The 21362-nt window shown below is 40.3% G+C and overlaps 1 protein-coding gene across 13 annotated transcripts in view; it reads left to right on the forward strand.

Annotated features, from left to right (window-relative positions):
* The first annotated feature begins 1141 nt into the window (after positions 1–1141).
* Positions 1142–21362, forward strand: part of RBMS2 (RNA binding motif single stranded interacting protein 2) — an 80806-nt gene continuing 60585 nt past the window's right edge. For 6 of the 13 annotated variants that reach the window (XR_006604294.1, XM_045071858.1, XM_045071855.1 and 3 more), the window contains exons 1-3: positions 4485–4820; positions 4921–4985; positions 5875–5961. Coding sequence is in view for 8 of the 13 variants with exons in the window: in XM_045071858.1 (XP_044927793.1) it covers positions 5896–5961 (66 nt within the window). In the remaining 5 variants the exon portion in view is untranslated. The other 7 variants (XM_045071854.1, XM_045071853.1, XM_045071856.1 and 4 more) reach the window with 7 other exon arrangements.

A 21362-nucleotide genomic window follows, 5' to 3' on the forward strand; every position in this document is an offset into this window, starting at 1 on the left:
AGGTAAATAATTCTTCAAAGTTGTCTTTTTCCCTGTTTTCCAGTGGACTGACTCAAGGAGTTAAGAAGCCAGACTTCCCCAATTTCTAGTTTAAAGGCAATTTTGTCATTCCATCCTCTGTCAGAAGGGGGTGGAGGTAAACTTTTCTTTGTTGTTTGATTCAGCTCCTTAAGTTTTCCTTCTTTTTTTTAATAATTAATTTATTTATTTAATTGACAGAGAGAGATCACAAGTAGGCAAAGAGGCAGGCAGAGAGAGAGGGGGAAGCACCCAATGTGGGGCTTGATCCCAGGACCCTGAGATCATGACCTGAGCCGAAGGCAGAGGCTTAACCTACTGAGCCACCCAGGTGCCCCTTAAGTTTTCCTTCTTAAGACAGCTGTTGGGGTGCCTGGGGTTTAGTCATTAAGCGTCTGCCTTGGGGTCATGGTCCTAAGGTCCTGGGATCGAGCCTCAAGCCTCCGGCTCGGCCAGAACCCTGCTTCCTCCTCTCCCACTCTGCTTGTGTTCCCCTCTCTCACTGTGTCTCTATCAAATAAATAAATAAAATCTTAAAAATAAAAAGGAAGGTGATGTGTTAAATAACTCTTTGTTTTACTTCTTCCTGAGGTATTACCTCATCTTTTACCATGAAATAAATTAAACTTTTTGGTATCTTTCCATTTTCTAGTCTCTGAGCACATAAGTTAATCAAGGGGAGGAAAGATAATCCACAGGAGACTACTAACAGCAACAGGGGGAAAAGGATCCTTGGCCCTAATATACCTTGTTCAGGTTTCTGAACCAAACTCAGAGTTTTTCTAGCAAACTGTCCCTGTCTCCCTACTTTCATATGCATGTTCTCCATCACCCTGGCTCCAGGTGAATATCTTTCACAGGGCCTAGCACATCTGCAGATGATAGGTTCTTTTGAGTTCTCTACCCTGATGTGGAGGGCTTGATAGTTGCATGCAAACATCTTTCAGTATACGAATCACATTGGATCTAGCCCTAGATCCTTTACTTGAGACACTTATTTCAAAGTTTGCTTTTCTGGAGAAATAAAAAAAATGAGGCTATATTGAATCAGAGGTGCAAATGTCTCTTTCCAAGACAAATCTCTAATAACTCCCATTTTACTTTTTCCCCTCAGAATAACTTTTGAGTGCTGGGCCCATGAGAATCAAGAATTGGAGAGGCATTGAGTAGATCTTGAAAAATGTGGGCCATATAATTGGCAAAGCAGGTGGGTATGGGTGTGAAACACACTGAAGAAATAGGATTCTTCCTCCTCTCCTTTGTCTCCTGAGTCTAACCATGGAACTCTATTATTGCATTCTCTATCACTTCCACAAAATTCCATAACCTTCTTTTAAAAAATACTTACCAGAGTAAAGGATGTAGTTTACAGTCTTGTTAGTGCCATTTGACATAATTAGCTTTTAGCGTCAGTTCATAAACCTACGTCATTTTTACTTCTGTGGCCCTGAGAAGACAGACTATAAAAACCTAGGGTTTTGTATTAGCTCACATAAAATAGAATTTATTTATTTATTTATTAATTAGAATAGAATTTATTTAATTGGATTCTTCTTTATCTTCCTTCTATTTGATAGATTGTCTACTTTACTTTATTTTTATATATTTTAAAGATTTTATTTTTAAGTAGTCTCTATACCCGGTGTGGAGCTTAAACTTACAACCCCCCCAGCTCAAAAATTGCATGCTCTATTGACTGAGCTAGCCAGGTTCCCCCACTCCTCTTCCTTTCCCTTCCCTTCCCTTCAGTAAAAGTCTTAAATGTTTATTTTATTTATTTGACAGAGATCACAAGTAGGCAGAGAGAGAGGGGAAGCAGGCTCCCTGCTGAGCAGAGAGCCCGATGCGGGACTTGATCCCAGGACCCTGGGATCATGACCCGAGCTGAAAGCAGAGGCTTTAACCCACTGAGCCACCCAGGTGTCCCAAGATTGTATTTTTTTTTTTTTTTTAAGTAATCTCTGTACCCAACATGGGGCTCAAACTTGTAACACCAGTATCAAGAGTCATGCTCCACAGACTGAACCAGTCAGGTATCCCTGAAAACTTTTTTTTTTAAGATTTTATTTATGTATTTGCCAGAGAAAGAGAGAACACAAGCAGAGGGAGAAGCAGACTTCCTGCTGAGCAAGGAGCCTGGTGCGGAACTTGATTCCAGGACCCAGGGATCATGACCTGAGCCAAAGGCAGATGCTTATCCCACTGAGCCATCCAGCCGTCCCCTGAAAATGTCAATTAAATCAATATCCTCAAATTTATTGTAATACCAATATTTTCCCAGATCATATGAGCATGAAATTCATTTGGATTTAGTTTCTATTTTTGAAAATTTTTATGAATACTAAATATATGTGAGTGCCATTTTTTATCCCCCCCCTTTTTTGGGAGAGCTTCTTCGATGTGGCCTCTTTTCTACCTTTAGTTGTAAAACTTATTCTGCCAGTCTTCAGGACAATTTCTGGGGTACTTTGGATGATTTGATAATTATCTAGTTGCATTTGTGGGTTGAGTGAGGCTTGGGTCTTCTTACTCTGCCACCATCTTCCATTCTCCTGATACTGTCTACTTTTAGAGAAGAGAAATGGTATTAAATCTTAGAATGGTTGAAAATGCTTTTTTTTCCCTTTTCTTTTTTCTGGATCTATTTCTATTTCTTAGAGTAATAAGACTCTAGAGAAATGGGAGCTAGGTGTCATATCTAGTAAGGTTTGGTGCTGTATTATTTTGTTTCTTTTTTTGGTAGGGATAAGAGATGTTCTACTAATTTCCAGATCAAAGTTAGGAATTTTTGAATGATCAGATTGTTAGCTTATACAATATAGAGAAAGAAAAAAAATTGGATGGATGATTCCTGAAACTTCTTTTTTGTTTGTTTGTGGATTTTTTATTTATTTATTTTTTTAGTGTTTTATTTATTTGACAGAGAGAGAAATCACATGTAGGCAGAGAGGCAGGCAAAGAGAGGGGGAAGCAGGTTCCCTGCTGAGCAGAGAGCCAGATGGAGGGCTCAATCCCAAGACCCTGAGATCATGACCTGAGCCAAAGGCAGAGACTTAACCCACTGAGCCACCCAGGCTCCCTGATTCCTGAAACTTCTTATCCAGTATTTCCCATTAGAGTTTAGCCTGCCTAGTCCTAGTATCTTTTGAATGTAATTAAGATACTAGTTTTTTGAAATATTCACTTCACATCATCCAATCTGGATTATACAGTACCCACAAAGTATACACACTGGGAGATAGTAGAGTAATTAGTCATAATGGAGCTAATATCTATTGAGTGTTCACCAAGTGCCGAAGACTTTCCTCAGGGCTTTTTTTTTTTTTTTTTTAAGATTTTATGTATTTATTTGACAGAGATCACAAGTAGGCAGAGAGGCAGGTGGGCGAGGTGGGGGGAGAAGCAGGCTTGCCACCCATCAGAGAGCCCCACGTGGAGCTCTATCCCAGGACCGTGGGATCATGACAGGAGCCGAAGGCAGAGGCTTTAACCCACTGAGCCACCCAGGCGCCCTTTTCTCACGGCTTTATATGTATTGTCCCCTTTCACTACAGTTTTAGGAAAGAGATACTCTTTATTTATCCTGTCTTATAGGTGAGAAAACATTCAGATATGTGAGGTGATTTTCTGTGTCACTAGTTTGTGACAGAACTGAACTAGAACTTAGATTTGATTCCAAAGACTAATGAAGTAGGTATTATCTCCATTTTGCAAATGAGTGATTTAGGGATGTTAAGTACCTTGATGTAAAGTCACATAAGTAATAATGATGGTGTCAGCATTTGAATTCATGGGCTCTAAGACTCATGGTTTTAACTATTTTAGATTTTATTTTTTTAAAGATTTATTTATTTTATTTGAGAGTTAGCATCAGAGGCAGAGGGAGAGAGAATCTCAAGCAGACTCCATACTTAGAACCCAAGTTGGAGGTGGGGGGGTTGGGCCATGACCCTGATATCATGACCTGAGCCAAAACCAAGAGTCAGGTGCTTGACTGACTGTGTCACCCAGGGGACCCTATTTTAAATTCTAAAATATCATTGAGCATTAAGGAGTAAAGGAGGAGAACAAAACACATTGAGAATGTTAGAATTTTTAAAAAAATTAAAATAGGTTGACTGGCTTTATAAATTCCATTTTAAATCAGGTGTTACTGATCAAGATTTTTGTACCACATTGTTAAGCTAAGGGAGAAGAAATCAACCAAGGGCCTAACTGGCAAGGATATTTTGGCATATAATGAATGAGAATCTCTGAGGGCAGAAAAGGGACTTTAAAAAAATACAGTAGCACTGAGAGATGCCTTTAGTAATTTATTTATTGCATTTGGCCACTGTTCTTCCAGTCTCTGTTATAGTTCCCACATTGAGGCTGTTCCCACCCTTCCTGTGTCCCTTGAGCTGAGCAGGCACTTCCTGTCCTGTTGGAAATGAAAGTTAGAGATTGGGGGCTGTGTGTGGTATGCAAGTATTTACTCTGCTGATAGTTAGTCCTGTCTGTAGCATTATCCTAGCAAAAAGGTGGCCTGAAAACTAGAAGGGAGAAGGGAGCTTCATTTAAGGGAGGGTTTGGGCTTAAGGTTTGTTGGGGCAACAACCCTACAGACAAGGTTAATTTGTATTTTGACAGAACATCTATGATGGCACAAGGTGACCTGAAGAAGGGATTTGAAGGCTTTGATTTTACATCCCTGTTCCATTTGGATTGGTAGGAATTACTGGGTATCATTCTTGAATTTTTGGTTTCCTACAAGTTTCTTATTAAAGCTACTTTTACAAGCCATCACTTTGAAACTGTTTGAGGTGAGTGTTGTCTCAACTGTGTTAGATTCTTCTTCCCTAAGAACTTTGTATTTTCTTCTCTGTGAAGCATATGCTTTTAAAAGTAATTTTTTTCCTACAGCTCAGAGACACTTGAAGCAAACATTCCAACTCCGAACTTCAGTTTGGGCATAAATTCCACGTTTGGTGAGTAATCTTAATTGTTTGAGCTTCATGCACCTTGATGACAGAAAATGGTGGGATAAAGAGTCAAACAAGATAGTTTCGAGTTTTTGAAGAAACTGCTAGGTAGGCAGTTTTATCTGGTAAAGCTGAGGGGAAAGAAAAGAAACCACCAGACACCAAATTTCATGACATAGTCCAGGTTGGTAATTCCTTCTCAAGTATGAAATCATGCCTGGGGGAATCTGAAAAGGAGTGAGAGGCTGAGCCCAACAGCATGACCCAAGAGGAATGAGGAATAAAACTATCCAAGGATCTGAAACTAGTTACTTCCCATACTCTGTCTCTGCTCTTTGGCCTGCTCTTCTGTTTGTTCTTTCTTCCTGCATGAAGATCACTCTAAGTATATAGTGTGGGAAATGTCCTGAGCTCATCTCACATATTTGTTCTTAGTATAGTTGTTCTCACGTGTTCTTTGGGGCAGTGCGTCCCAGTGGTCCCTTTAAAAATCAAGCTTCTAAATCTTATAGCTCTAAGGCAAAAAAAAAAAAAAAGGAAAAAAAAATCCTCAGTGTCTTTTAGGAGGGAATCAGAACCTGTTCTTACTGGAAAAGGGATGGAGTTGAAACAGGTAGACCTAAGAACTTTTCTTTTTGCTTTAACTACCAAGACTGTGAAAATAAAATAACATCTGGGGCATTAGGACCCAGTGGAAGTGCCTCATTCAGACTCTTGGTTAACTTCTCTCAGTGACGTAAACAAGCAGCCCTAGCTCATTCTCTACCCGCCCCCCCCCATCCCTCTCCCTCTTGCTCCTTTTCTCCCCCTTTCTCCTCCCCCTCCCTTTTCCCTCTCATTTTCTCTTTCCCCCTCTCTTCCCCCTCCCTTTCCCTCTCCCTCTTCTCTCTCTCAGCTCCCTTATATTAAAGAGAAAATGCTGCTATCAGTGACTTCCAGGCCTGGGATTTCGACTTTTGGCTATAACAAGAACAACAAGAAGGTAGGGAAAAGTGCTTTTTGGAATCCAGCGACTTCCTTTCCTGGGGATCCGGGAGTGCCCTTGGCTTTAACATTCCTAGTTAGAGGGGATAGGAATTCCTCTCTCCACTCAGTGCCTCTCCCTTTCCACCACTTCTTTCGACATCTTTTCTCACCTGGTTTTGAAGTTCCAGCAGTTTATAGTCCCTGCCTGTGAGGCTGGAGAAGGCAGGGGTATTAAAAACAAATCAAGCTTGTAAGTTTGTATCTTTGTGAAATGAAGTTAGTTTGACTTCCTGCTGATATAGCCAGTCTCCACTGGGATAATATGTCATCTCAAACCCTGGTCTCCTGCTCACTCCCTCCAAGGTTATTTTTATCTTTTTGATGAGCTGTTTCTACGCTCCCCACCCCTTCCTTTCTACCCACTTCACCAGCATTATCAGGTACCTGAAATATATAGTCTGTGAAATCACGACAGCTTCATCAAGAACTGGGTATATACTCTTCTAGACTAGATAGAGACCCTGTCCCACCCAGCCCCAAGGGAAGGAGTCCTAAGAGAGAACATACCTTGGAATTAAGGCAGCAGTCACTGATTCTTTGGGTTCTGCTGCTGAGCTGGTGCTTGGACGTCTGGTGATGGCCAGGCCCAGCAGGGATCCTCAGAGTCTTTGTGATTAACCTGCAGATGCCAGAGAATTGTGGTATGCTTGGAAGCATGGGCAGTTTAACAAGAGGTGGACAGTCATGCCCACATTCAACAGAGAACGTCCTTGGCAGTTTCTTGGCATTTCAGGGCACACAGTGGTGATTAGGAAGAACTTCATGGTGTAGGAGAAAGACCCTTTACCCTCTCTTCTGTTATGTAGCTGTTCTTTGAAGAAAAAAGATGCCATGGATGTGTAGGGATCTTTTACCCATCTGATGGAGCATTGGAGGGTTTGGGAAGGATTCCTGGTGCTTTCTCATATATCTAAAGATATTGTTATAGGTAATTTAAACCAAGTGTCTGATCAAGGCAGTGGATAAATATTTAGACCCAAAACACTTAGTAGCAATTTGTAATGGTATTCATTCTGTTTATATCCTTAAGAAATATGGGTCCATATATGATTGTTAGTTATCAATAATACACATACATATATGAATATATAATTTTGATAGAAGAATATATTTTTAAGATTTTATTTTAGATAAGGAGCCCACGAGTGGGGGGGGGGGTCACTGAGGGAGAGGGATTGGTGCTCGATAGGGTGCTTGACGTGGGGCTCCTTTCTAGGACCTTGAGATCATGACCCAAGCCGAAGGCAGACATTTAACCAACTGAAACACCCAGGCACTAGGTGACTGGATATTTCATTTGTTTTTATTCTTTTCAAAATTTATATATACTATATGAAACTTTCCCCAGTTTTTTTCCTCCAAGTCTCTCAGGTTACCCAGACCCATTAAAATAAACTAAAAATAAATTCTAAAAGTTAGGTTTTTTTCCTCTTAAGGGCTTCACGTATTCAGTGCTATCTAAAATCTTCTCTTACCTGTCTTTACTCCCTTTCCATCTTGTAGTGTAGGAAGCATTTAACCAGCTTCTAAATCTGGGATACCGTAGGGGATAAAGAGGTATAATTGTGGACTAGGATTCAGATCTCATATCTCCTCTGATAACTTGTAAGGTTTGAGAAGCAATCGAGAATCGTGTGGGTTTTTACAGGTCAGTGTTAAGACAACATCACTTTGTGGCTGTGTATATGACTCGTGTATGTACATATAGGTTGGTGAATATTGGGTATATTTAAAGCATTACAACATTGCTCTGTGTTTGTGTTGACATATAGTACTTAATGTGCTTGTTTCTCTTTTAGGAAGAGTGTTTAGGGACGCCTGGGTGGCTCAGTTGGTTGGACGACTGCCCTTGGCTCAGGTCATGATCCTGGAGTCCTGGGATCGAGTCCCGCATCGGGCTCCCAGTTCCACGGGGAGTCTGCTTCTCTCTCTGACCTTCTCCTCGCTCATGTTCTCACTCACTGTCTCTCTCTCAAATAAATAAATAAAATCTTTAATAAAAAAAAAAGGGAGAGTGTTTAGATGGATTTGTTCATGCAATTTGTAAATTTCTACATTCAAGATTACTTTTTCACACTCCTTTAAAAGATTTTATACTTGAGAGATGAGGCAAGCGTGCAGGTGTGCACGTTTGTAGAGGGCAGAGGAACAGAGCGAGAGGGAGAAAGAGTCTCAAGCAGACTCTGCCCTGAGTGTGGAGCCCATTGCAGGGCTTGATCCCATTATCCTGAGATCAAGACCTGAGTCAAAACTAAAAGTCAGCTGCTAACCAGCTTTGCCACCCAGGCACCCCAAGCTTACATTTTTTTTTAAAAAGATTTCATTCATTTACTTGACAGGCAGAGATCACAGGTAGGCAGAGAGGCAGGTAGAGAGAGACAGGGGGAAGCAGGCTGCCTGCTGAGCAGAGAGCTCGATGTGGGACTGGATCCCAGGACCCTGAGATCATGACCTGAGCTGACAGCAGGGACTTAACCCACTAAGCCACCCAGATGCCCCAACCAAGGTTACATTTTAAAGTAACTTTTGTTTTTAGTAAAAATTTAAGACATGCTCACTTAAAAAAAGTAAGTATAAAGGTGTATATAAAATAAAAAGTTAAGTCTTCCTTTCTTGTCCTAAAGTTCCTTTCTTAAATCCTACCCTCATGGAAAATAACTGGTAGCAATTTGGTGTACATATCCTACCAGACTTTTCTATGACAAGGTTAAGTTTTAACGTTGATGTTGGCTTGTCATTTATATTAAGTTTCTCAAGTAGAGAAAGTTTCTCAAGTAGATCAAGTCTATGCGATGAAGTTCTTTGACCTGTCCAAAATGTTTAAAACACTGAAAGAACAATCAAAATTTAAACTTTTAAAAAATACAAATTCTCAATATCTGCTTTAACTGTCATTATGTATTACAAAAATCTAGGTATAATAGATTTGTAGATCTGTTTTCTTTTTCTTTTTTTAATTTTATTTATTTATTTGACGGAGATCACAAGTAGGCAGAGAGACAGGCAGAGAGAGGAGGAAGCAGGCTCCCTGCCCAGCAGAGAGACCAACATGGGGTTTGATCCCAGGACCCTGGGATCACCACCTGAGCCCAAGGCAGAGGCTTTATACCCACTGAGCCACCCAGGCACCCAAGATCTGCTTTCTTAAAGGAGGATTTTTATATCATAATTTATTGTAGTCATTACTTCTAGTTTGTGGAGTAGAAATAATTGCCAGGGAGCTCAGAAGAACTATTTGCATACCACTGTTGTGACTTTTTTGAAAGTGTTAATTTTATTTACTTGACTTTAAAAAGTAGGATTGTTTTATTCGGAAGCATATTTGTATACTTCACTTGTCAGGGAAGTTGTTACCTGAGGAGTCCATGACATAGTTTTCTTACTGTTTTTCATTGTGGTAAATGCAGGAATACAACCAACGAATATATAATTCCTAATAAAGGCACATTCTTTCTCAAGATGTAGTGTTGAATATCTATTCTTTTCTTGGAATTAAAAATAGTCACAGAAAGGGGGAATATGGATTTCAAAGACTGATTCTGAAACACAATGTAGTGCATGTTTTAAAAACATCTGTTTAAATGGGCTTCAATTACTCTTTGGTTCATTTTTTAAAAATTGAAAAGTAAAAGAATCAGAGTTCTAGGGTCTCAACACTTCAGTGTTTGAAAGGGTTGCCTTGGTAGAGAGACTTGAGTGTAGGTGAAATTGAAAGAGGAAATGTTTGGAACTGAAGGAATCTCAGACTTGTAAAGGGCCTAACCACGCCTTCCCTGACATCATCTTCCTGGCATGTGTTATTATAATTTAACTCCTCAGAGCATCAACAACTATTTCCTGTGGGAAAAAAAAAAAAGAGAGAGATTGTGTTTAACTTGGGATAATTTGCCTTGCCTAACCTACTTTGCATAAATTTCTATTTCCTCTTGATCTTAACAGACTGAAGAGCAGTACGGGGAGGGGGTTGGAAGCAGTGATGGATGGGAGTGGAACTAACTGGTGGGCCCTGTCAGATCTTCACTCTGAGAAGCAGGAGTTACCTGAAAGTTTTTAGTATTTACTTAGGAGAGAAGAAAGTGGGAAGCAATGCTATAAGCTTTTATGCTTATAACAGGGAAGGATGATTTTTCTGTGTCTACTACACTTTCAGCTAGTTTCCATCAAATCAAACTTTATTAAAACTGAGGACTAAGGACTTTTAGGTTTAACATCTCTTGACTGGGGGCAGCTATTTTGTTGTCCATAATAAAGTTGACTCAGTTGGTTAAAGTTTAGTGGTAGCGTCTTTCCTTTGATCCTTCCTTTTACCTTTTGAGCCCTACCAAACTAATTTATGCACTCATTACTGATTATCTTTACTACTGTAATAAGTATCCCACATGAACTCCTTGCCTCCTGGTTCTCCTGGCCTTGCCCCTGACCCCCAGATAACTTTAAAGGATTTTTTTTAAAGACTTTTTGTTTATTTATGAGAGTGAGTGAGGAGCAAACACACAAGAGCAGGGGCAGAAGCAGAGGGAGAGGGACAAGCCTAGCTGTGCTTTGCAGGGAGCCTGCCCTGGGGCTGGATCTCTGCATCCTGAGATCATGATGTGAGCCCAAAGCAGGAGTTGGTCCCTTAACTGACTGAGCCAACTAGTAACTCCTCCTCCCCCCTCCACCCAGTAACTTTATATTTGCTGCCATGACAGTCTTCCAGCATCCCAGCAGTAAGTCTAGTACTGAGCATTTCTTGTGTAAAAAGCTTTAATGGCTATATATTACCTGCTAAACAAAGCCAAAATCCTAACCCAATACCCACTATTTATCCAGCCTTTTTTTTTAATTTGAAAAATATTTATTTTTATTTTTTAAAAGATTTTATTTATTTCACACAGAGAGAGAGAGAGAGAGTGAGATAGAGAACAAGCAGGTGAGTGGCAGGCAGAGGGAGAGGGAGAAGCAAGTTCCCCACTGAGCTGGGAGCTGAATGTGATACGGGGCCCAATCCGAGGACTCTGGGATCATGACCTGAGACAAAGGCAGATAGGTGTTTAACTGACTGAGCCACGTAGGTACCCCTTAATTTTTATTTTCAATTTTTTTAAAGTAGGCTCCATGCCCAGTGTGGAGCCTGTTGGAGGTCTTGACCTCACCACCCTGAGATCAAGACCTGAGTTGAGATTGAGAGTCAGACTTAACCAACTGAGCCACCCAGGTGCTCCTATCCAGACTTTCCTTATCTTCCGCACCTCCCCCCACCTCCCCCACCCCAACCCCGCCCTTGATTCCGTTACCTTCACTCTGCTTTATGCAGTTGTTTTTACCGGCAATTTTCTGGATATACCCTTGGATTACTGGTTTACATTTCTAATTCTATAAGAAAATATGCTGTAAGAAGGATACACACAAGAAACAGGATGACATAAAGTATAGATTAAGAGGTCAGATGGAATTATAATGTGGATGTACAAACCATAGAGTTTTATCCTGGAAGATGAGGACTGAAGAGTAGCCATTGATTTTTTTTTTTTTTTTTAAGATTTTATTTATTTGGGGGTGCCTGGGTGGCTTAGTGGGTTGAAGCCTCTGCCTTCAGCCCAGGTCATGATCCCAGGGTCCTGGGATTGAGCCCCACATCGGGCTCTCTGCTCAGTAGGGAGCCTGCTTCCTCCTCTTTCTCTCTGCCTGCCTCTCCACCTGCTTGTGATCTCTCTTTCTGTCAAATGAATAAATAAAATCTTTAAAAAAAAAAAGATTTTATTTATTTGACGGAGAGAGAGATCACAAGTAGGCAGAGAGGCAGGCAGAAAGAGAGGGAAGCAGGCTCCCTGCTGAGCAGAGCCAGATGTGGGACTCGATCCCAGGATCATGAGATCATGACCTGAGCCAAAGGCAGAGGCTTAAACCACTGAGCCACTCAGGCACCCTTAATTTTATTTTTTATAAGATTTATTTATGAGAGAGAGAGTGGGGGGGTAGGGGCAGAGGGAGAAGAAGGAAACAATCTCCAACAGACTCCCTGCTGAACACAAGGCCCATTTGGGGCTTGATCCCATGACCTGGGCCGAAATCAAGAGTCAGACGCTCAACTGACTGAGCCACCCAGGCACCCCAGTACCCATTGGTTTTTGTCACTGTAGAGGTGGTTGGCACTTCTGACAAGCAATTTCAGAGTGCGGAGCAGAAGTGAGGTTGTAGTGGGTTGATGATTGTAAGAAGGTAATGAAGTATACATGGTATGTAAAGACTGATCTTTTAAGAACGATAAGATGGAGAGCAGAACCCAATTAAGAAATGGGCAAAAGTCGGGGCGCCTGGGTGGCTCAGTGGGTTAAAGCCTCTGCCTTCAGCTCAGGTCATGATCCCAGGGTCCTGGGATTGAGCCCCGCATCGGGGTCTCTGCTCAGCTGGGAGCCTGCTTCCCTCTCTCTCTCTGCCTGCTTCTCTGCCTACTTGTGATCTCTGTCTGTCAAATAAATAAATAAAATCTTAAAAAAAAAAAAGAAAGAAAGAAATGGGCAAAAGATATGGGCAAGTATTTCTTCTAAGAAGATCTACAAATATCCATGAAAAAGGTGCTCAGCATCATTAGCCATCAAGGAAATGCAAATCAAAAAACCACAGTGAGATACCACTTCACACCCACTAGGTTGCCTATGATCAAAAAGACAGGTAATAACATGGAGTAATTGAACTCTTCATACACTGTGGGAATGTAAAATGGTGCGACTGCTTTGGAAAACAGTTCGGCTGTTCTTAAAAGGTTAAACCAGTCAGGGCGCCTAGGTGGCTCAGTGGGCTAGGGTTTCGGCTTCTGACTTCAGCTCAAGTCATGGTCTGGGAGGGGGCTTCTGGGATCCAGCCCTGCCTCGGGCTCCTGACTCAGTGGGGAGTCTGCTTGTCCCCCCTGCTCCTCCTCCTCCTCTTGCTCTCTTTCTCTCAAATAAATAAAAAATTAAAATTTTTAAAAAAGGTTAAAAATGGTCCTAGGTATATACCTAAGAGGAATTAAAACATGCCCACACAAAAACCTGTGCACCTCTGTTTATAGCAACATTATGGTAGAATAATAGCAAATAAGTGGAAACATCCCAGATACCCACCAACTGATGAATGGATAAATAAAATGTATGTACCCATATAATGGAAGTTTTGGAATTTTATTCATCAATAAGATGGAATAGAATACTGATACATTCTACAAAATGGATGAACCTTGAGAAACATTATGCTAGGTCAAAGATGCCCCTCACGAAGCCCACATATTTTAGGCTTCCATTTATATGAAATGTCTGGAGTAGGGGCGCCTGGGTGGCTCAGTGGGTTAAGCCTCTGCCTTTGGCTCAGGTCATGATTTCAGGGTCCTGGGATTGAGCCCCATATCAGGCTCTCTGCTCAGCAGGGAGCCTACTCTCCCACCCCGCCCGCCCCCTGCCGCCTGCCTCTCTGCCTACTACTTGTCATCTCTGTCTGTCAAATAAATAATCTTAAAAAAAAAAAAAAGGAAATGTCTGGAATAGGCAAATCTATGAAGATAGCAAATTAGTGGTTGCCTAGGTCTGGGGGAGAAGGGGATGGTTGGGGGAAAATGGGGAGTGACTTGTAATGGGTACTGGGTTTCTTTTTGGGGTAATGGAAATGCTCTAAAATTAATTGTGATAATGGCTGTGAAACTGTGATCTAAATGCCACTGAATTTATACTTTAAGTGGGCTAATTATGTGGTATGTAAATTATATATCAATAAAGTTGTTATTTTAAAAAGATAGGGAAAAAAAAGATGGGGAACAGAGAAGTGAGAGAAAGGCAGAAAGAGGATGGGGTGATATTGAGAGAATTTTCTTAATGAAAATGGGAGCCAAAATGTAAAAAGAATTATGGTGAGTTACTTGATACTTATTTTCCAAATATATATGTTCCTATTCTTGTCCTTCTTCTCTCTGATCCTTTTGTTTTTGTTGTGCCTCAAGTATTCAGCCTCTCTGATCCTTTGTGGTTGTTGCCATACCTTCCTTTTGGAATGGACTTTCTGTTTGTTCCCTGCACCCACATTCATTAAACAGCTCGGGGGGCTAAAGCACGATTGTGGCTGTTCAGTAGCTCACAGTTCAAACCCTCTTGGGAGATCCTGTCTAACCCTCAAGTTCAGCTGAAATGTTACCTCTATCAAGCTTCTAATTCCTCTACCTCCCAGCCCTCAAGAAGACTTTTCCTGAGCCTCTATAATATTTTGTATTTCATATATGACTGTTTATATAATTTTGCGTTGTTTTGGAATCAGGTGATTGTCTTATTTTCATTGGAATATAAACTCTGTAAAGGTAAGACAATGGCATTCAGTTTGTTATCCTCCAAAACACCTGATAACAGCTTCTTAACCATACCTAGTAGATACTGAAAAGTATGTATTTCTAATAATGTAATTAAGCTGATGTTAGGCATTAAATTAAAGTTAAATGAAGGAAGGCAGCATTGTATATTCTATACAAAACATGAAATAAGGAGTTAGACCTGAATTTAATTGTGACTTTGGTCAATTATGAGCTGTGTGGCTAGTTCCAAGTTTCTTAGGCTCTCTGACCTTGAGTTCTTCATCTTAAAGTACAGGTATATACTTTATTGGTTATTTTGAAAATCAGTAATATTTGATAATATTTATAATCATGCATGAGCATGTGTAAATGGACTATTTTCTTTTCTTTCTATTTTTAAAGTAAGCCCTATGCCTAACATGGGGCTTGAATAGGACCCCAAGATTAAGAGTCGCATGTTCTACTGACTTGATCCAGCCAGGTGCCCCAACTGTTATTTCTTTTATCAAAAAAATCCTTTTTTCTTTTTTCTTGATGGCATTTCTTCCCCCAGCTGCTGTCCCATTTCTCTTCTTCCCTTTACAGTAAAATATCTTGAAAGAGTTGTTTATTCAAGAGTTGTATATACATTCTCTCATTTATTTCCTTGCATTTTTCTTTTATTATTTATTTCCTTATTTATTTATTTATTTTTAAAGATTTTATTTATTTGACAGAGATCACAAGTAGGCAGAGCAGCAGGCAGAGAGAAAGGGGGAAGCAGTCTCCCTGCCGAGCAGAGAGCCTGATATTAGGCTCGATCCCAAGACCCTGGGATCATAACCCAAGCGGAAGGTAGAGGCTCAACTCACGAAGCCACCCAGGAGCCCCATTATTTATTTATTTAAAAGATTCTATTTATTTATTTGACAGAGAGAGAGTGCACGCACAAGCATGGGGGGGGCAGCTGGAAAAGGGAGAGGGAGAAGTTAAAGGCAAGATCCCAGTGCCCTTGGATCATGACCTGAGCCAAAGGCAGACACTTAACCAACTGAGCCACCTGGGCGCCCCTCTTTTATTATCTTTAATATATCACTTGATAATGCAAAAGATTACGTGCAATTATAAAGTATAATAATAAGAGGAATACCTGTAAATCCACCTTTCAACTCAAGAACTAAAGTAATTTCCTATAAATTGCATATACTTACGAGTTTCTCCCTGTTCCTTTCCCTACCTCCCTTCTAGAGGTAACCACTCTCCTAAATTTTATATTTATCATTCTGTTGCTTTTTTAAAAACACAGTTAAAAATCATGTTAATCTGCTTATTTACATTGTCCTAAGTGCTTTATGTATATGGTTGTACAATATATGCATATTATCTCATTTAATCCTTATAACAATTTCATCATCATCATCCCTATTTATAGATGATCCCTATTTATACAGATTAGAAAAAAATGAAGTATAGAGAGTTTAATAATCACATTACTAGTGAATGGCCCAGTTAGGAGTTCAACTCAGAGAGTCTGGCTCCTAGTCTATGTTCTCAACCACTACCATACTGCCTTATTGCAATTCATAGTCTTCTGGCCTCCCCCCACCCATTCTGTATTATATTTTCATGATCTATGTTCTATATAGCTATGATTTATTCATTTTTCAATACTGTATGGTATTTCATTTTGCAAATATACTGAATTTATCCATTCTCTTGCCAGTGATTTTTGGATTGTTTTCAGGTTTGTGTGTCCTATTACTAACATTGCTGCACTGAACATTCTCATATTTATAGTACATTGGTGTAAGAATTTCTCTTGTGTTTGTACTTAGTTGGATTGCTGAGTCATAAGGTATGTGAATATTCACCTTAAAGAGGTAATGCTAAATTGCTTTCCACCAAGTGTACCAGATTTCTTCTTCTCCACATTGTATAAAATTTACTGTGTATTCACATCCTCTCTACTTGTTCATTTCTCTTAAACCTAATCTAATTAGGCTTTTTCTCCTACCACTCCACCAGAATTGCTCTTAGAAAGGTCTGCAGTGACTTTCATGTTCTTGAATGGTCAGTTCATATACTCATCTTATTTAATCTGTTGTCAAAACACTTGATACAATTGATCATGCTATTCCTCGAAACACTTCCTTCGTTTGTTTTATAGAACACCACATTCTCCTGTCCCTTTACTACCTGTGGCCTCTCCTCTTAAAACTCCTTTGCATGGAGTGCCTGGGTGGCTCAGTGGGTTAAAGCCTCTGCCTTCAGCTCAGGTCATGATCCCAGGGTCCTGGGATCGAGCCCTGCATCAGGCTCTCTGCTCAGCAGGGAGCGTGCTTCCCTCCCTCTCTCTCTGGCTACTTATGATCTCTGTCAAATAAATAAACAAAATCTTTAAAATAAACAAAAAACTCCTTTGCTTGTTCCTCTTTATTCTCCTCCTCTTTAAATCTTGCAGTTCTCCGGGATTCAGTCCTTGAATTTCTTTTCTTTTGTTCTTTTTAAAATTTAATTTAGAACATGGCGGGGGGGGGTGGGTTAAGGGGGTAGGAGAAGAATGAATGAAACAAGATGGGATTGGGAGGGAGACAAACCATAAGTGACTCTTCTTTTTTTTTATTTTTTATTTTTTATAAACATATAATGTATTTTTATCCCCAGTCTCATAAGTGACTCTTAATCTCACAAAACAAACTGAGGGTTGCTGGGGGGGAGGGGGTTATGGAAAAGGTGATTGGGTTATGGACATTGGGGAGGGTATGTGCTATGGTGAGTGCTGTGAAGTGTGTAAACCTGGTGATTCACAGACCTGTACCCCTGGGGATAAAAATACATTATATGTTTATAAAAAATAAAAAATAAAAAAAAATGTAAATTGAAAAAAAAATTTAATTTAGAGGAGCGCCTGGGTCGCTCAGTGGGTTAGGGCCTGTGCCTTCGGCTTGGGTCGTGGTCTTGGGGTCCTGGGATCGAGCCCTGCATTGGACTCTCTGCTTGGTGGGGAGCCTGCTTCCTTCCCCCCTCTCTGCCTGCCTCTCTGCCTACTTGTGATCTCTGTCAAAAGAATAAATAAACTCTTTAAAAAAATTAATTTAGAGGTGCCTGGGTGGCTTAGTCCTTAAGTGTCTGCCTTAGGCTTGGGTCATGATCCCAGGGTACTGAGATTGAGCCCCATGTCAGGTTCCTGCTCAATGGAAAATCTGCTTCTCCTTCTCCCTCTCCCTCTGCTTGTGTTTCCTCTCTTGCTCTCTCTGTGTCAAATAAATAAAAAATCTTTAAATATATATATATATATATAAAATTTAATTTTTTTGAGAGAGTATGCATGCAGGTGCATGTGTGCCCATAGGAGGAGTGGCAGGGAAGAGTAGAGGGAGAGACTTTTAAGCAGACACCATGGTCCTGACACAGGGCTCGATCATATAACCCTGAGATCATGATCTGAGCTGAAATCAAGAGTGGGATGCTTAGGGGTGCCTGGTTGCTCAGTGGGTTAAAGCCTCTGCCTTCAGCTCAGGTCATGATCCCAGGGTCCTGGGATCAAGCCCCAGTATCGGGCTCTCTGCTCAGCCGGGAGCCTGCTTCCTCCTCTCTCTCTGCCTGCTTCTCTGCCTATTTGTGATCTCTGTCTGTCAAATAAATAAAATCTTAAAAAAAAAAAGAGTGGGATGCTTAATCTGCTGAATCACCTAGGTACCCCTTGAGTTTCTTGTCTCTCTTTACTTCTCCCTTCATAACTTTATGCAGTCTCATAGCTTTAAATATCACCCATATCACGGAACTCTAAAATTATATTTCTGACCTAGACTGCCTTTTGGCATCCCAAATTCGTATATCTATTGTCACCCTTAACATCTCCATTTAGATGTTTATTGAACATTTCAAATTTAACATGGCTAAAACAGAGCTCCTGCCTGTTTTCTACCTTCCCACCAAATTGTCTTCAGTATCTTCTCTGTCTCAGTAAATGGTAACTTCATTTTCCCAAGTGCTCAGCCAAAAAGTTTGACTTATACTTGACTTCTCTTTTTCTCATAGAGCCTCATGTCTAATAGTGTAATACTCATACGTATTGTGTTGGACTGTTAGTACTTAATACCTGGTACACCATAAATGATCATTAAGGTTAGCAGTTATAACAAACTACCTGTGAAAATAGGATTCCATTTTCTCTATTCCTCTCTGCATATAAAAAATTTTTCTCCCCCTAAGTTTTTATTTAGGAGTAGAATTTAGTGATTCATCGCTTGTATATAACACCCAGTGCTCAATACAAGTACCTTCCTTAATACCCATTACTCATTTAGGCTATCCCCCATCCATCTCACCTCCATAAACCCTCAGTTTGTTCAAAACTTATTTTTTTTTAAGATTTTAAAGTAATTTCTGCATCCAATGTGGGACTCAAATTTACAACCCCAGCCACGTGCCCCTATTCCTATCTGCATACAAACAAGTTTATAATTTTCCCATCTTAAACAAACAAATAAAAGCAACCATATCCTGCTTTGATCCCATGTCTCCTGCCAGTACTGCCCATTTCTCTGATCTCTTTCATAATCAAACTTCCTGGAGTGCCTGGTTTGCTCCATCGGTAGAGCATGTGACCCTTGATCTCAGGATTGTGAGTTTAAGCCCCATGTTTGGTGTGGAGATTAAAAAAAATAAAAACAAAACCAAAATTTATTGAAAGAGCAGTTCCTGTAGAGTCTTTATTTCTTTACCTCTCCCTCCTTTTCTTATTTTTGTATTTTGTATTTTATTTTTTCTTAAGACTTTATTTGACAGAGAGAGAAACAGCGAGAGAGGGAGCACTAGCAGGGGGAAGTGGGATAAGGAGAAGCAGGCTCCCTGCTGAGCAGGAAGCCCTATGCAGGACTTCTTCCCAATCAGGACCTGAGCAAAAGGTGGACGTTTAATGACTGAGCCACCCTGGCACTCTGTATTTTTTATTTTATTTATTTATTTTTTAAAAGATTTTATTTCTTTATTTGACAGACAGAGATCACAAGTAGCCAGAGAGGTAGGCAGAGAGAGACAGAGAAGCAGGCTCCCCACTGAGCAGAGATTCCCAGTGCGGGGCTTGATCCCAGGACCCTGAGATCATGACCTGAGCTGAAGGCAGAGGCTTTAACCTACTGAGCCACCCAGGCGCCCCTGTATTTTTTATTTTTGACTGTGGTAAAATATATATAACATAAAATTTACCATCTTACCTATTTTTTTTCAAAGATTTATTTACTTATTTGTCAAAGGGAGGGAGTACAAGCAGGCAGAGTGGCAGACAGAGGCGGAGAAAGGATCCCAGGACCCTGGGATCATGACCTGAGCCAAAGGCAGCAGCTTAGCCAACTGAGCCACCCAGCAGTCCCTCTTACCTATTTTTTAATTGTATAGTATGTAATAGTAATTACATACATTGTTGTGTAACCAGTCTTTAGAATTCTTTTCATCTTGCAGAACTGAAAGTCCATACCCATTAAACAATTTCCCATTCTTGGGGTGCCTGGGTGGCTCAGTCATAAGCATTTGCTTTCTGCTCAGATCACGATCCCAGGGTCCTGGGATCGAGCCCTGCATCAGGCTCCCTGCTTGGCGGGAAGCCTGCTTCTCCCTCTCCCACCCCCACTGCTTGTGTTCCCTCTCTTGCTGTGTCTCTTTGTTAAATGAATAAATAAAACCTTAAAAAAAAAATAAAAACAATTTCCCTTTCTCTCCTCTTTCCAGACCTTGGCAACCATTTTTCTACTTTGTGTCTCTGTGAATTCTCTTAAGACTCTTGTACAATTTGGAAACACACAGTATTTATCTTTTTGTGATTGGCTTATTTCACTTAACATAATATCCTCAAGGTTCATCCATGTTGAAACATATGTCGGAATTTCTTTGCTTTTTAAGATTGAATAATATATATATATTTCATCATATATATAAAAGAATGTGTTGTGGTTCAACCATTTATCCATTCAATCCAAGTGAGGGACACTTGGTTGCTTCCATCTTTTGGCCATTATGGATACTATATGTGAACATGGGTGTACAAAGATCTTTTCAAGACTCTGGTTTCAATTTTCTTGGGTATATTACCAGAAGTGGAGTTACTGGATCATATGGTAATCCTATTTTTAATTTTGTGAGGAATCACCATGTTGTTTTCCATAGCAGTTTTACTGTTTTGCATTCCCACCAACAGTACACAAGGATTCTGAGTTCTGCTTTTTTTGCCAACACCTCCTTCCTGTTTTTTTGATAGTAGCCATCCTAATGGGTGTAAGATGGTACCTTAATGTGTTGTTGCTGTTGTTATTTTGTGAGCCCTGTAACCATTGTGGGCTTGAACTCAGGACCTGGATATCAAGAGCCTGGATGTCAAGGGTCACGTGCTTTAGTGACAAGCCAACCAGGTACTGCTTGTAATAGTTTTTATTTGCATTTCTTTAATGGTTAGTGATATTGAACATCTCGTCATGTGCTCATTGGTTGTTTGTATATCTTCTTTGGATAAATGCCTGAATCTTTTGCCTGTTTTTTTAATGGGATTGTTTATGTTTTTGTTGATTCATTGTAGTTTGGTTATTAACTGCTTATTAGATAATGTAATTTGCAAGTATTTTCTCTTATTCTGTAAGCTGCCTTTTGACTCTGCTGATTGTGTTCTTTGAAGCACAGAAGTTTTTAATTTTGATATAGTCCAACTGATCTGTTTTTTCTTTTGTTCTTTAGTTCTGTTTGGCTTTTTGTGCTTTGGGCAAGAAATTGCCTAATCCAATCTCATGAGGCTTTTCTCCTATGTTTCCTTCTCTGCCTCCTCCTTCTTGTTTGTTTATTTATTTATTTATTTTTAAAGATTTTATTTATTTATTTGACAGGCAGAGATCACAAGTAGGCAGAGAGGCAGGCAGAGAGAGAGAGGAAGCAGGCACTCTGCTGAGCAGAGAGCCCGATGAGGGGCTCGATCCCAGGACCCTGGGATCATGACCTGAGCTGAAGGCAGAGGCTTTAACCCACTGAGCCACCCAGGTGCCCCTCCTCCTTTTTTAAAGATTTACCTAGGGGCGCCTGGGTGGCTCAGTGGGTTAAAG

The sequence above is a fragment of the Mustela putorius genome, unplaced genomic scaffold (genome assembly GCF_011764305.1).
Source record: "Mustela putorius furo isolate JIRA1106 unplaced genomic scaffold, ASM1176430v1.1 tig00003988_pilon_pilon_pilon, whole genome shotgun sequence".
Classification (NCBI taxonomy): Eukaryota; Metazoa; Chordata; class Mammalia; order Carnivora; family Mustelidae; genus Mustela; species Mustela putorius.